The sequence below is a fragment of the Vicugna pacos genome, chromosome 2 (genome assembly GCF_048564905.1).
Source record: "Vicugna pacos chromosome 2, VicPac4, whole genome shotgun sequence".
NCBI lineage: Eukaryota > Metazoa > Chordata > Mammalia > Artiodactyla > Camelidae > Vicugna > Vicugna pacos.
The window spans coordinates 83,686,194-83,699,382 of record NC_132988.1 but is presented as its reverse complement, the minus strand read 5'-3'; the positions used below and the strand labels follow the sequence as shown (position 1 = coordinate 83,699,382).

The 13,189-nt window shown below is 33.1% G+C and overlaps 1 protein-coding gene across 14 annotated transcripts in view; it reads right to left on the bottom strand.

Moving 5' to 3' along the window:
• Nucleotides 1-13,189, bottom strand: part of CLOCK (clock circadian regulator) — a 138,944-nt gene that overhangs the window by 78,024 nt on the left and 47,731 nt on the right. For all 14 annotated transcript variants that reach the window (XR_012061539.1, XR_012061547.1, XR_012061551.1 and 11 more), the window contains 3 exons: nt 12,772-12,863; nt 3,494-3,583; nt 1,629-1,688 (listed from right to left, as the gene is read on the bottom strand). Coding sequence is in view for 2 of the 14 variants with exons in the window: in XM_072943617.1 (XP_072799718.1) it covers nt 1,629-1,688; nt 3,494-3,540 (107 nt within the window). In the remaining 12 variants the exon portion in view is untranslated. The remainder of the gene's footprint in view (nt 1-1,628; nt 1,689-3,493; nt 3,584-12,771; nt 12,864-13,189) is intronic.

Genomic DNA, 13,189 nt, shown 5'->3' with positions numbered 1-13,189 from the left:
ATGGCAGTTGGGGTGAGTAGGACATTTTAGACATAGTAACCTTGTACAAAAACAAAAACCTATCACAAGTAGCTCGGCATGGCTAAGTGGCTAGTGTACAGGCTTTCTGTGCCCAATTATGTTGGAGTTAGGCTGTGGATGGGGAGCAAGTGAGACAGTACTGAAAAAAATTATGAAATTTTTATGCTATGAAAAAGGATTTTAGTTTAATCCTGAAAGATATGGGAAGGCACTGAAAGGTTTTAAGCAAAGAAATGACATGAAGAGAATTGCTTGTTAATCAGACCATTTCAGCATTAGAGTAATGAAAGGACCAGTGCTTGGCAAAACAAATTCATTTAACAAATACTACTGAAAACTTACTGTATGCTGAACAAGGCCAAATGGTCAGATGACCATTTAGGAGGCAACTGCAATATCCTAGCCTATAAACCATGGCAGTGGCAGTGTTAACAAAGCAGTGCGGATCTGAGGGTTAACAGGCATAACTCAGCAATTTTAGGGAAACTGGTTTAGAGTGGGGAAGCAAAAGAGAAATCAAAGGATTCCCAAGTTACTGATAATGTTGTTTATCAATATGTGAAATATAACATGAGATACTGATTTTGGTGGACAAATAGTGTGGGGGGTATTTAGAAATCATGAAATTGCCTGTTTGATGTTTTAAAGAACTTATACCAGAGAAAGTTAGACATAATGGATCTAATTATACTTCTCTAGAAAGGAGTAAGTAGAAAACAGGTATCTCAGAATTAGTATATATGAAACATCTGAAGACATGGGTGGGGGTAAAATTTAGAGCTGTTATTTGTTGTGTATTTATATGTTAGGCACTACTGAAAACATTTATGAAATCTAATTCCTATGAGATAGACTTCACTATTATTTTTCATTTTATAGGTGTGACAACTCAGCCATAAAAAAGAATATGCCCAGGATCATATAGCTTCCATGAAGCAACAATTCAAAATAGGTATTTTGGCTCCATGATAAGAAATTTATAGAAATTTATAGAAACCAGCTCTACCACTGGATCACACCCATTAAAGTAACTTTACTTCATACTACATTCAGGTTGGAAGTACTTAGCCCTTGTGATGAACTCAATGACAATAGACCACAGAGTCTGGCCACATCCATGAATCTATACAATATATATATGAGTGCATAGATATATAAATAGGAAAGAGACAAGTATTTTTACAGAAGAACTTCAAATATGTATAGATACCCCTCCTATGGGAGGTGAAGCTTAATTCTCCCATCCCTATTCCGAAGGTGGGCTATACTAAACAAACAGCTTCCAAAGAATAGTGTAGGTTAAGGGAAAAACAGGAACTACAATGGTGAATCTAGGCAAATCTGCCTTAGACAAGTGCTGAAGCCTAACATCACCAGTGATGTCACATAAACTTTATGTACCACAATATGTGGGGTGAAGGGCACTTTTAGAAGATAGTTTTATTTAATTTATAAATGTCATACAAATATTCTAAGCTCCTTCACATTGCGAACACATCTAACTTCTTAAGGCAGACAGCTTCTAGATATCACTGATTTACCATTTTTTGCTATTACATTTAATTATTATTCATTTATTTACTGTTTTACATCTTAAGTTGAACTACCTTTTTGCTTTGTCCTTGTCATCTTCTTCCACCAATCCATCAAAAATACTACCATCATCTCTAAAAGAAAAAGGAAGTCGACAGAGAAAGAGCAGACTCACTAAGCAACAATAATAACTGAAACAACATGTGACTCAAATCAGTTCTATCCTAGCATTTTTGTAAACAGATTGCATAAATTCAAATCCAATTAATTATTAATGTGTTTTCTGATATATATATGGACAATTAAATTTAACTATGTCTTACATTTTTTAAAGTCTATTATAGAATGTACAACATCAAGAGTAAACCCTAATGTAAACTAAGAACTTTGGTTAATAATAATGTGTCCATGTTGGTTCATTGTTTGTACCAAATATGCCACACTGATGGGGGATGCTGAGGGTAGGGGTGGAGGGCTACATACAAAATCTGCACTTTCTGCTCAATTCTGCTATGACCCTGAAACTACTCTAAAAAATAAAGTTTATTAATAAAAAAAAATATGGAAACACATGTTTCAGAAAATGCAAATTAAGGCCGCAATGAGAAAAAAAAAAAAAAAACACAGGGCAGGCAATTCATACTGGTTTTAAAACATGCCTTTGATAAGTATGTATAGAAATAGAGCCGAGGCTGAAGGGATGAAGAATAGAGTAGCTGCTATTGGGTTTTTGCAGGTGATGGAAATGTTTTAGACTTAGAGTGGGGATGCTTGACCATCTTTGTAAATTTACTAAAATGATTGAACTGTACATTTTGAAAGAGTGAATTTTACGGCACATGAATTATATCTCAAAAAAATGTCCAGGAAAAATACTACAATATATATAATAAACTAAAATGATAACCATTAAAATAAATAAATAAAGTCTATCATAATAAACAAGAATTTAATTTAATCAAAAGGTAAATATCTTGCTCCAAACTATTTACATCATAGAAAAGGGAAGAACGCTGCCCCTAGATGTCAAAAGTCACTTCTGCACCCAACTCTAGCTACAAAACTCTTAAAGAATCTCCTGTGGAAGAGTCACACAGTATACTATAATAAAAGCATAGGAACTCTAGTGTCAGACAGACCAACATAGGTCATAATTCCAGCTCATTATTTACTATGTGACCTTAAACAAGTTACTTAACCTCTCTGACCTAGTTTCCTCATCTGTAAAATCTCATGGAATTACTCTGAAGTTAAATGAAGTAAGACATAAAACAATATTCTGCACATTAGCTGTCAAAGAATAGGTGTTTTTTAAAAATGTTACTATATTTTAACAAATTTAAGATACCACTGACTATAAGACTTATTTTATGTGGCATTAAGAAAAAAATGCTACCAATTAAACTATGATAAGCCAACTGTTAAGTTGAGTCTCAATGTCAGATGTTAAAATGTAAAAAAAATTTAAAAAAAAGTTTTAAAATCAAATATACAAGGAAGTCTATCCTTTTTCTAAGAGTAAGAGTTAAAGATTATAATTTCAACTAATGAAATCCTAATTAGTTACCTCTTAGCAGTCAAATGCTAAGATGCTTAAAGGGCTGAGGTTAGCACCAACAGATAAGGAGACAGATGATTCCAGAAAGTGCCAAGGAAATTATCTGCAAATGTCTTAACTTCTTTCAGAGCAGTTCAGACTAAATCATTCAAAATAATAACTCAAGATTCATTTAGAACACAAGTTGCACACTGTTTATTTGCCTCTAGATAAAATACCATACTTACTATTATGCAGTACTTGCTCAGTACAGAAGGTGAATGTAATAGTAATTATAGCTAAGTATAAAATTCCTTTTATCAGTTTGATGTAGACCATTACTCTGTGAATTTTTAAAATAGTTTTATATAATTCAAGATAAAAGAGTCTCTAAAAACATACCTGTCAACAAGTGAGCTCATTTTACTACAGCTTACGGTAAACAACATAACATACTACGTTTTCGTCTTGTGGTAGACATTTGTACTTCTCCTTGGGTAGAAAGAAAGATAAATCATCATTAGTTTCTAAAAAACTTATTTCTACACACACAGTAAACTTAAGAAACACTGTATGTTATCCTAGAGATTTCAAAATGTTTTTGTTTGTACCAAAGGGTGGAATATTATTTTCAAGCAAATATCCTTAGTTGATGCACATTTAAGGCTTTTTTTTTCCTTCTAAAAAAGGATTTCACAGGGGGAAAAAAATGAAGCTCATAATTCATTTTCTTTCTAAAACAAAATGATCAAAATTTAAAAGCCACTATTAATGTTCAGTATATATTAGACTATGTAACTATAAATAGGTTGTAATAACACCATCCAATGGGCAATAAACATTTGTTGAAAGCCTGTTTTCTGTTTAACAGTACAGTTAGCTTTGGAAATACAAGGATGAAAGACACAGTCATGGTTGGCAAAAATCTGCATTGAATAGGGAGATACTAAATAATTATAATTAAGGAATAAAGAAAGCATATGGGGGGAGTCAGGGAAATATTCTTGATATTTCTAGATTCTTGATATTGAACAAGGCAGTCTAGATTCTTGTTACTGAAAATGTGGTCCAGAGACCATCAGCATCATGTGACAGCTTGTTAAAATACAGAATCTTGGGCCCAACCTTAAGTCCTACTGAAACAGATCTTCATTATAACAAAGTCTCCACGTGATTTGTATGACAATTTAAGTTTGAGAAATAACAGACTAAAGGACAGGAAGAGGTAATAGTTGAAAGGATTCTAAACTATAAGAATAGCAATTTGCAAAGGCACAAGCCTTTATGAGATGAGAGAGCGTCCTATTTGAGAACTTAAGAGGCTTAGCATTTTCTTTAGAGAAAAATCTAGGCATATCACAAATGGAAGTTTTAATTACTAGAGCATGAAGTGAGAGAGAGTAGGAGTGGTAGAGGGGTGGAAGCAAGTCAAGAAGAGCCTTACTATAAAGGGTCTCATACTAACATTGAAGGAATTAAAATTTACTGCTTTAAAACTGAATCATAAGCCTAAAATTTCTCTCTCTATATTCTATGTAGTTTTAAAGTATAAGGCAGGTTTTACCCATGATACTTATATTTTATAGTCATTAATTAAATACTGAATAATCACCTTACTTCTAATAACTATCCTAACAGTATGAGGCATTAAGAGAAAATTCTACTTTATTATATTTTTCATTTAAAATTAAGAAAATAGTGTAAATTAATGTGTATCTCTAACTAAACCAGAAAAGATTAAAGGGCATGAGATTCTAAAATATTATCTCATTGTTTTCAAATGTGCATTTACAAGAAGAAGAGAGAATAACCCTTGATAAATGATGCTGCACTGCCTATGTGGTTATGGCTGCAGAAGTGGGACTGTAAAGGGCTAAGAGGTCTTAAAAGATAACGAGTGGGGGAGTCAGAGTTAAAAATAAAAATAAGTAGCTCCAGGATAAAACAATGATTTTAAGTGTCTGGGTCAACATCAGCAGATGGAACACAAAATTACAGAATTTTAGAGAAGAGATTTTAAAGATCACCTGTGGTCCAACAGACATACTTATTTCATCATGGTAATAACAGAGGCTGGTTCTATCATCAGAACAAAAAGAACAGTGCAAAGGTAACACAGCCAATTTAGATGAATTTAAAAAGAACCATTTCAGTTTAAACTTAAAAGACCAGATCTAAGACTTACATAGCAACAAGTATATGCTTGTTTAATTACCAAAAGGTAGAACAGGGCAAACAACGGGGAAAAAAAGGACCCTAAAAACCAGGGCTTAAGACTATATAAACAGGAGCCATGCTAATTATAAGGGAAATAAATCCAGAATGCTTTAGGAAGACAGACTGGTAAGCATTAGGCTGTCTTAATATTGTTGTTAACAATATTTTTCCAAATACTATTTGTTGTCTAGCTAACTGAATAATATAAAACTACATCTCTAAAAGTCTAGTCCAAGAGTTCCAGATCTTTTCTCTACTTTCTCAGACAATTGACAGACATGCTATATTTAAGGGAAGATAAGGGAAGAGGTGAAGTAGGCCCAAATAAGCACTCTAGAGCAACTGTTACAAGATTCCTCTTGACTTCTTTAAATGGTGTTGAATTAACTTTAACAAAACAAAGCGGTAATGGGGGAGCACCCAAAAGGTCTTGTGTGGGGACTACCCTAGGACTGATGCTTTCAGTACAAAAAGACTAGTAGGCAGAGTCATAACTGCTCTTGCTATGGATTCTAAGGATTCATTTTTAGAAGACATGAAATGTCCCTACATACAGCAAGGAATTTCAAATAGATGGTATAATATAGATTAAATGTTATTATTAAAAGCCTTTTTTCTTTTTTTTCCTGAGGTATAGTCAGTTTACAATGTTGTGTCAATAAAGCCTTTTTTCTTAAATATTGACATTAATAGGCCAGTGTGGTATGCAATAATGACTTTGAGAGGATCAGTTATAGACATTGGAATCCAAAGATCACAAATTATAAAGGATCAAATTACAGTTACGAATCAAATGCTCCTTTATATAAGAAACTTGAGCTCAGAATCATTCAGTGATATGACTTCCCAGCTGAGTAAGTACCACGATACTATTTTATCACAATGATGGTCAAGAACGGCATATTTTTTTACAAATATTTTAAAAGCCATTTAAAAAAAATATTATCAAATGGGAAGGTATTAATAACAAACTCTGTAAGCAATTCAAACTTTGCCAAATACAGAAGCAGATATGTTTTAAATTCAGCATGCAACATTACACATAATTAACAGAAAATCTCAGTGCCTGGCATTCCATCTTTGGAAAAGAACTCATGTATAAAATAACACATTCTGCATTAAAAATAAACTATGCAGTATCTAATGACATGATACTACTTGTCCTCTGAATCCCATCTGCTGTCACCTCTCAAGGCTTTCCACTTCTACAACACTAATTTCTCCCTCTATAACTGGATTATTCTGATCAACATCTTAGTATTTTACCTTAAAAAAACAAAGCACAAACAAAATCCCCCTGACTCACCATCCCCCTTCAGGTACTGGCTTCCTTTTCTGCCTGCTTTTACAGAAAAACAACTTATCAGAGTTGTGTACAGCTGGTGTTTCAACATCTTTAATTCCACTCTCTTATTTTTAAATTTAGTGTTTATTTTCACAAATGTATACTTGTTCAAAGTTTCAAGTGTCCAAACAGACTTAAGAGACTTTTTTAAAAAATCAGAAATCCTCTGATCCCCATTGCCTATTTCCAACCACTTTCATCTCTTTAACTGTCTCCTTGGGTAGTTAACTCTCTAATAACTTTTACTTTGTTACTTCTTGATTCTTTCTGTTTTAGGTAGGGTGCCTCCTACACATTCCCAATTTATTCGAGTTTTCCCAATGTAATAAGTAAGCAATAATTGCATTGCTTGCTTTTGCCCTCAAAAGTGTCTTTGTTTTTTTAGGTATTATCTATTGAACTTCACTATGAAAAATAATAATTTAGCTTTAACTCCCCTATCCTTACCTCATACATATGCCTACTTGCCCAGATTCCCAACACCGTGATTTTTGGCTAGGTGGTTATACTCAGAATTAACATTATTATGATTCTGTAAATGCAATTAACAGCTGAGCCATATAGTATACTAATTACTTTTCTTTTCTAGTTTTCCCTAGAGTTAATCATTGTTTTATTATTTACCTAGTTTTCTACATACTTATCACCAATTCAGCCCCAAACTCTTCTCTGTCTAAATCTACTCTTGATATCTTCAAACCTATACAAATTCTACCAATTTACTCTTTTCACAGATATTTCTCTTGGTCCCTTCTGACCAATTCCTACTGGGACTGGATGGCTGTAACTGGTAATCGTAGGATCATTCTTCACTATCATCTTAGTGATTTCCTGGGTCTCTACTTAACTTGCATTTCCTGTTTTTCCTATTCTATGGGTTCATTTTTGTAGTTTACTTCTTTTTTGTTGAGTTCCTCCTACAATAATTGCCCAAGAAAGGAAACACGGCAGATAAAATTTTTTGAGTTATCACAAGTCTACAACTGTCATTAATCTTTAATCAACAGTTTAGCTAGATATTGAATACTGAGTTGGAAATAATTTTTCCTTAAGAATTTTTTTAAAGGCTTCCCTATCTTCGTGTTTCCAGTGTGGAATCAAGAAGTCCAAAGCCATGCTGATTACTGATCCTTTATATGTGACCTCCTATTTTTCTTATTTTGGAAGCTCCACTGTGCTCTAAAATTAAACAATAATATGCCCTATTTTGGACTAATCTTCATATTTGTATTGGTCATTCTATGGGCTCTTTCTACTTGGAAATTTGTGTCCTCTAATTTCTGGACAGTTTTGTTGAATTGTTCTCTATTCCCTATTTCTCCCCTCTAGTTACTCTATTCTCTTTTTCTGGAACTCCTATTATTTGAACACTGAAGATCCTGGACAATTGCTCCAATTTTCTTATTTCTTCTCTCCAATTTTCTCTTTGCTTCACTTTCAATATATCAATACTATTTTTGAGCCCTTCCATTGAGTTTTCCATTTCTAATTTCATTTTTTATTGTTTCTCTTTTATGTTTCACAGATTTAGCATCTCCTCTTACCTTTCTGAAACTATTAAATGACAGTTTTGTGTTTCTCTCAATTCTTATCTACTGAGTTGGTCTCCACTTCCCCTAACTTGGTATTTTCTTTTTTGGTTTGGTCTTTGACTCTCACAAAAGAGGCATTCCTAAAATGTCTAGTGATCTTTGGTCACAGGCCCGTATTTAAGGGTAGGATACTGTGAACTTTGTTGTAGCAATACCAGGTTGGAATATTTCTTTGGGGAAATTCTTAATGTTGTTATCTTCAGACCATTTCTCTAGGTTGGTTTTAATTCCTAGAGAAGACTCTTCTAAACTATTCACTGAAAATTACAAAAATCTGATTAGCCTAGAACCTTAATCCTTTATTTTTAATATAGTACCCACATTTTCAACTATGTTTGGTGCCCTCTATTTTGTCCTTGCTAGAAAATAAATCTCTAGCCCTCTGCTAAGAAAGGCAAGAGGGATAGTTACCTGGGTTTCCAAAGTCAGGGAAAGGATTTACGGAGCAGAATAACCTTATAAACAAATTTTCAACAAATCATCCTGTTTTTAGTCCCACCCTCACTCTTATTTGCAGAAGTAAAGAATACATTCAACTCCTAAACATTTTAGAGGCCCTACAGTAACACAAAGTTTGTTTCTGAACATTCCCACAGTGGGCCTGGGATTCTACAAGACAGTTACCACACTTCCTTTGGCTTTTCAGGATCCAAAATTTTGTTGCAATTATTTCCTCTCCCATTCTCTTTGCTCGTTCAGAAAAATCCTTTAGCTTTAATACAGTTTCGAGAGAAAATGGAAGTTAACTGTATTTTTTGCCATCTTTAATCAAACTTTTTCATTCTCACTTCATCAGTTTTAATCAGGCTTTCATCCTCACCAACTCCCACTGAGACTGCTCACTCTTTTTTTGGAGGGTGGGGGAAGGATGTAGAGAAAACCAGCACTTTTGTATATTTATTGCTGATGACACTGAGAAAGTCAGCTAGCAGTACCTGCCAGAACTTATAGTACACATACTGCTCACTCTTTACTACAGTTATCAATGACATTCATGCTGACTAACAGCTGCTTTACTCTACTCTCAGTAACGTGGGATATAAATGACTATTTATGCATTTATTACTTTTCTTTTCCTGGCTTCTGTGACAGAACACTTTCCTACTTTTCTATCCATCTCACTAGCTGCTCCTTCTCTGATTAGTACTGGTATGTCCTTGAGGAATGGCCTGGCAGCCAATAAGACTGAAAGCCACCCTCACCTACCAAAGCACACACAGTAGTCAGCCCCATCACATAAGAAAAGCCACAAAGGGGACACTACTAGAATATATGGCTCTGGTGACCAGACGCAAGTGTGCTACTGGGCCCCACAGGACTTCTAATTAAGGTGACTTCTCCAAGACTGGGAAACATAACTGACATACATAGTATATAAAAATAAACACAGAAAATCAGAAAATCAGGCAAAATGAGGAGAAAGGGGAGTATGTTCTAAACTACAGAACAAGAAAAAAAGGCAGAAAAAGAGCTAAGTTTAACTAGAGATAAGCAATCTCCCTGATAAAGAGTTCAAGGTAATGACCATAAAAAATGTTCAAAGAACTCAGAAGAATGAACAAAGGCAGAAGTTTAACAAAGAGTTAGAAAATATAGAGAAGAATCAAAAAGAGTTGAAGAACACAAAAACTGAAATAAGAAATACTGCAGAAGAAACCAACAGTAAATTAGATGATACAGAGAAATAGATCACTGAACTGGAAGACAGAGTAGTGGAAATCATCCAAGCTAAAGAGAAGAAGAATTTTTTTTTTTAAATGAGATGCCTTAAGACACCTTTAGAACATCAAGCATACTAACATTCAAATTATAGGAGTCCAAGAAAGGTGAGAGACAGAGGAAGTGGCAGAGAACTTATCTGAAAAAATAAACCTGAAAACTTCCCTAACCTGGGAAAGATCCATGTCCTGGCTGAGGAAGCACAAAGAGTTCCAAACAAGATCAACTCAAAAAAGTCCACATCAAGAAACACTGTAACTAAAATGGCAAAAATTAAAGATACAGAATCTTAAAAAAAAAAAAAAAAGCAAGAGAAAGCAACTAGTTAAGTACAAGGGAGCTCTCAGCAGACATTTTGAAGGCCAGAGGGGGGTTTCAAGATATATTCAAAGTGATGAAAGGAAAAACCTACAACCAAAAGTAGTCAACTTGACAAGACTATCTTTCAGATTTCAAGGAAAGATAAAGGGTTTTACAGACAAGCAAAAGTTAAGAGTTCAGCACCACTAAACTGGCTTTACAAGAAATGTTAAAGTAAAGTCTCTAAGTGGAAAAGAAGACCATAACCAGAAATACAAAAACTCCAAAAAAAAAAAAAAAAACTCACTGGTAAAGGAAAACATACAGTAAAGGTAGTAGCTAGGAGGAAGATTAAAAAGCAAAAGTAGTAAAATCATCTACATCCACAAAAAGTAGTTAAGGAACATACAAAACAAAAAGATGTAAAATATGTTATCAAAACAATTAAACACTGTGGGGGTGGCAAGTAAAAATGCAGGTTTGTTACACTGCATTCAAACCAACTTAAAATAATCTCATACACACACACAAAGTTATATGTAAATCTCATGGTAACCAATACTCAAAAATCTTTAATAGATACATACACAAAGAAAAGAAAGGAATTCAAATAAATGTAACATTAGAGATAGAAATCAAATCACAAACGAAGTGAGCAGCAGAAGAAAGGAACAACCAAAAAAAAAAAAAAAAAAAACCAAAGCAAAAAATAAAAAATAAAAAACCTAGAAAAACAACCAGAAAACACTTAATGAAGTGGCCAGAAGTACATATCTATCCATCAATAATTACTTTAAAAGTAAATAAACTAAATGCTCCAATCAAAAAACACAAAGTGGCCAAATGGATTAAAAAAAAAAAAGACCCAAACTTACGCTGCCTACAAAAGACTCATTTCAGATCTAAGACATACAAAGAATGAAAGTGAGGAGAGGGAAAATGCTATTCGATACAAACAGAAACAAAAAAAAAGCTGGGGTATCAACACTTATATCAGACAAAATAGAGTTTAAAATAAAGACTTAACAGGAGAAAAAGGACATTACATAATGATAAAAAGATCAATCCAAGAAAAAAAATAACAATTGTAAATATATACACACCCAACACAGAAGCACTTAAATACATAAGACAAATACTAACAAATATAAAGGGAGAAATTAACAGTAACACAACAGTAGGAGACTTTAACAGCCCACTTACATCAATGAACAGATCATCCAAACCCAACATCAGTAAGGAAATACTGGCTTAAAACAACACTTTAGATCAGATGAACTTAATAGACATATAAAGGATATTCCATTCAGAAGTTGCAGAATACATTCTTTTCAAGTGTACATGGAACATTCTGCATTATAGATCACATGCTAGGCCACAAAATAAGTTTCAATAAATTTATGAAGACTGAAATCATATCAAGCATCTTTTCAGACCACAATAGTATGAGACTACAAATCAACTATGAGAAAAAAATGCAAAAAACACAAAGATGTAGAGTCTAAACAATATGCTACTAAACTACCAACAGGTCACTGAAGAAATCAAAGAGAAAATTTTAAAAATACCTACAGTATAATACAAAAGAAAATGGAAACACAATGATCCAAAATCTATGGGATGCAGCAAAATCAGTTGCAAGAGGGAAGTTTATAGTGATACAAGTGTACCTCGGGAAACAAGAAAAATCTCAATCTAACCTAATCTCCCAAAGGAACTAGAAAAAGAACAAAGAAAACTCCAAGTTAGTAGAAGGAAAGAAATAAGAACTCAGAGTAGAAACAAAGGAAATAAAGTCTAAAAAACAACACAAAAGACCAATAAAACAAAGATCTGGTTTTCTGAAAAGATAAACAAAACTGATAAACCTTTAGCCAGATTCATCAAGGAAAAAAAAAGAGAGAGAGAGAGAGAGACCCCCAAATAAAATCATAAGTAAAAAAGGGGAAGTTATAAATAACACCACAAAAATACGAAGGATCATAAGAGATTATAACAACTATACACCAATAAAATGAATGACTTAAAAGAAATGGACAAGTTCCTAGAAACATACAATCTCCCAAGACTGAATCAGGAAGAAACAGAAAATTTGAAAAGACTGATTATCAGTAATGAAATTGAATCGGTAATTTTAAAAACTCACAACAAAAAGAAGTCCAGGAGCAGACAGCTTCTACAAGCGAATTCTACTAACCACTTAAATAAGTGTTAATATCTATCCTTCTCAAACTATTTCAAAAAACTGAAGAGGAAGGAATACTTCTGAACTCATTCTATGAAGCCAGCATCACCCTGATAATAAAACAAGACAAAGACACCACAAAAAGAGAAAATTACAGGCTAAAATCACTAATGAAAATAGAAGCAAAATCCTCAGCAGGAAAAAATTTTAAATAAAACATTACTCAGATTAGTGTATCAAAATAGTTTATGGATTGTTTTATATATTTTTTCAGGGAATGTGTCATTTCAAAGTATATCCCAAGATACAACCCTTTCATTACCTTTTGTATTTTTTGGATCTTTTGAACTGATTCTTCAGAAAACTATAGGTTCAATGTATCCTTCTGTATGGCTGACCATCAGTCTCAGAATTCTGTTTAAACAAGAAAAACAAATTGTTAGATTTATTCAACTTACATAGCCATTTATCATGAAAAAGGTTTTAAAATAATTTTGAAACATAACAAAATTTAGAACTTCATCACAAAAATGCATGTAACAAACGCTAAACTCTAAAATTGTTTCTAAAAGAAAGTAACTTAAAAAGTAAACTACAACAATCATAATTCTTACTACAGAAGCTAAAAGAAAGTATAAAGATAAGTGTAACCTTAAAAATATGTTAATAAATACACAATATAAAAAGATGTAATTTGTGACAGAGAAAACCAAGTGTGGTGGGGGAGAGAAGTAAAAGAA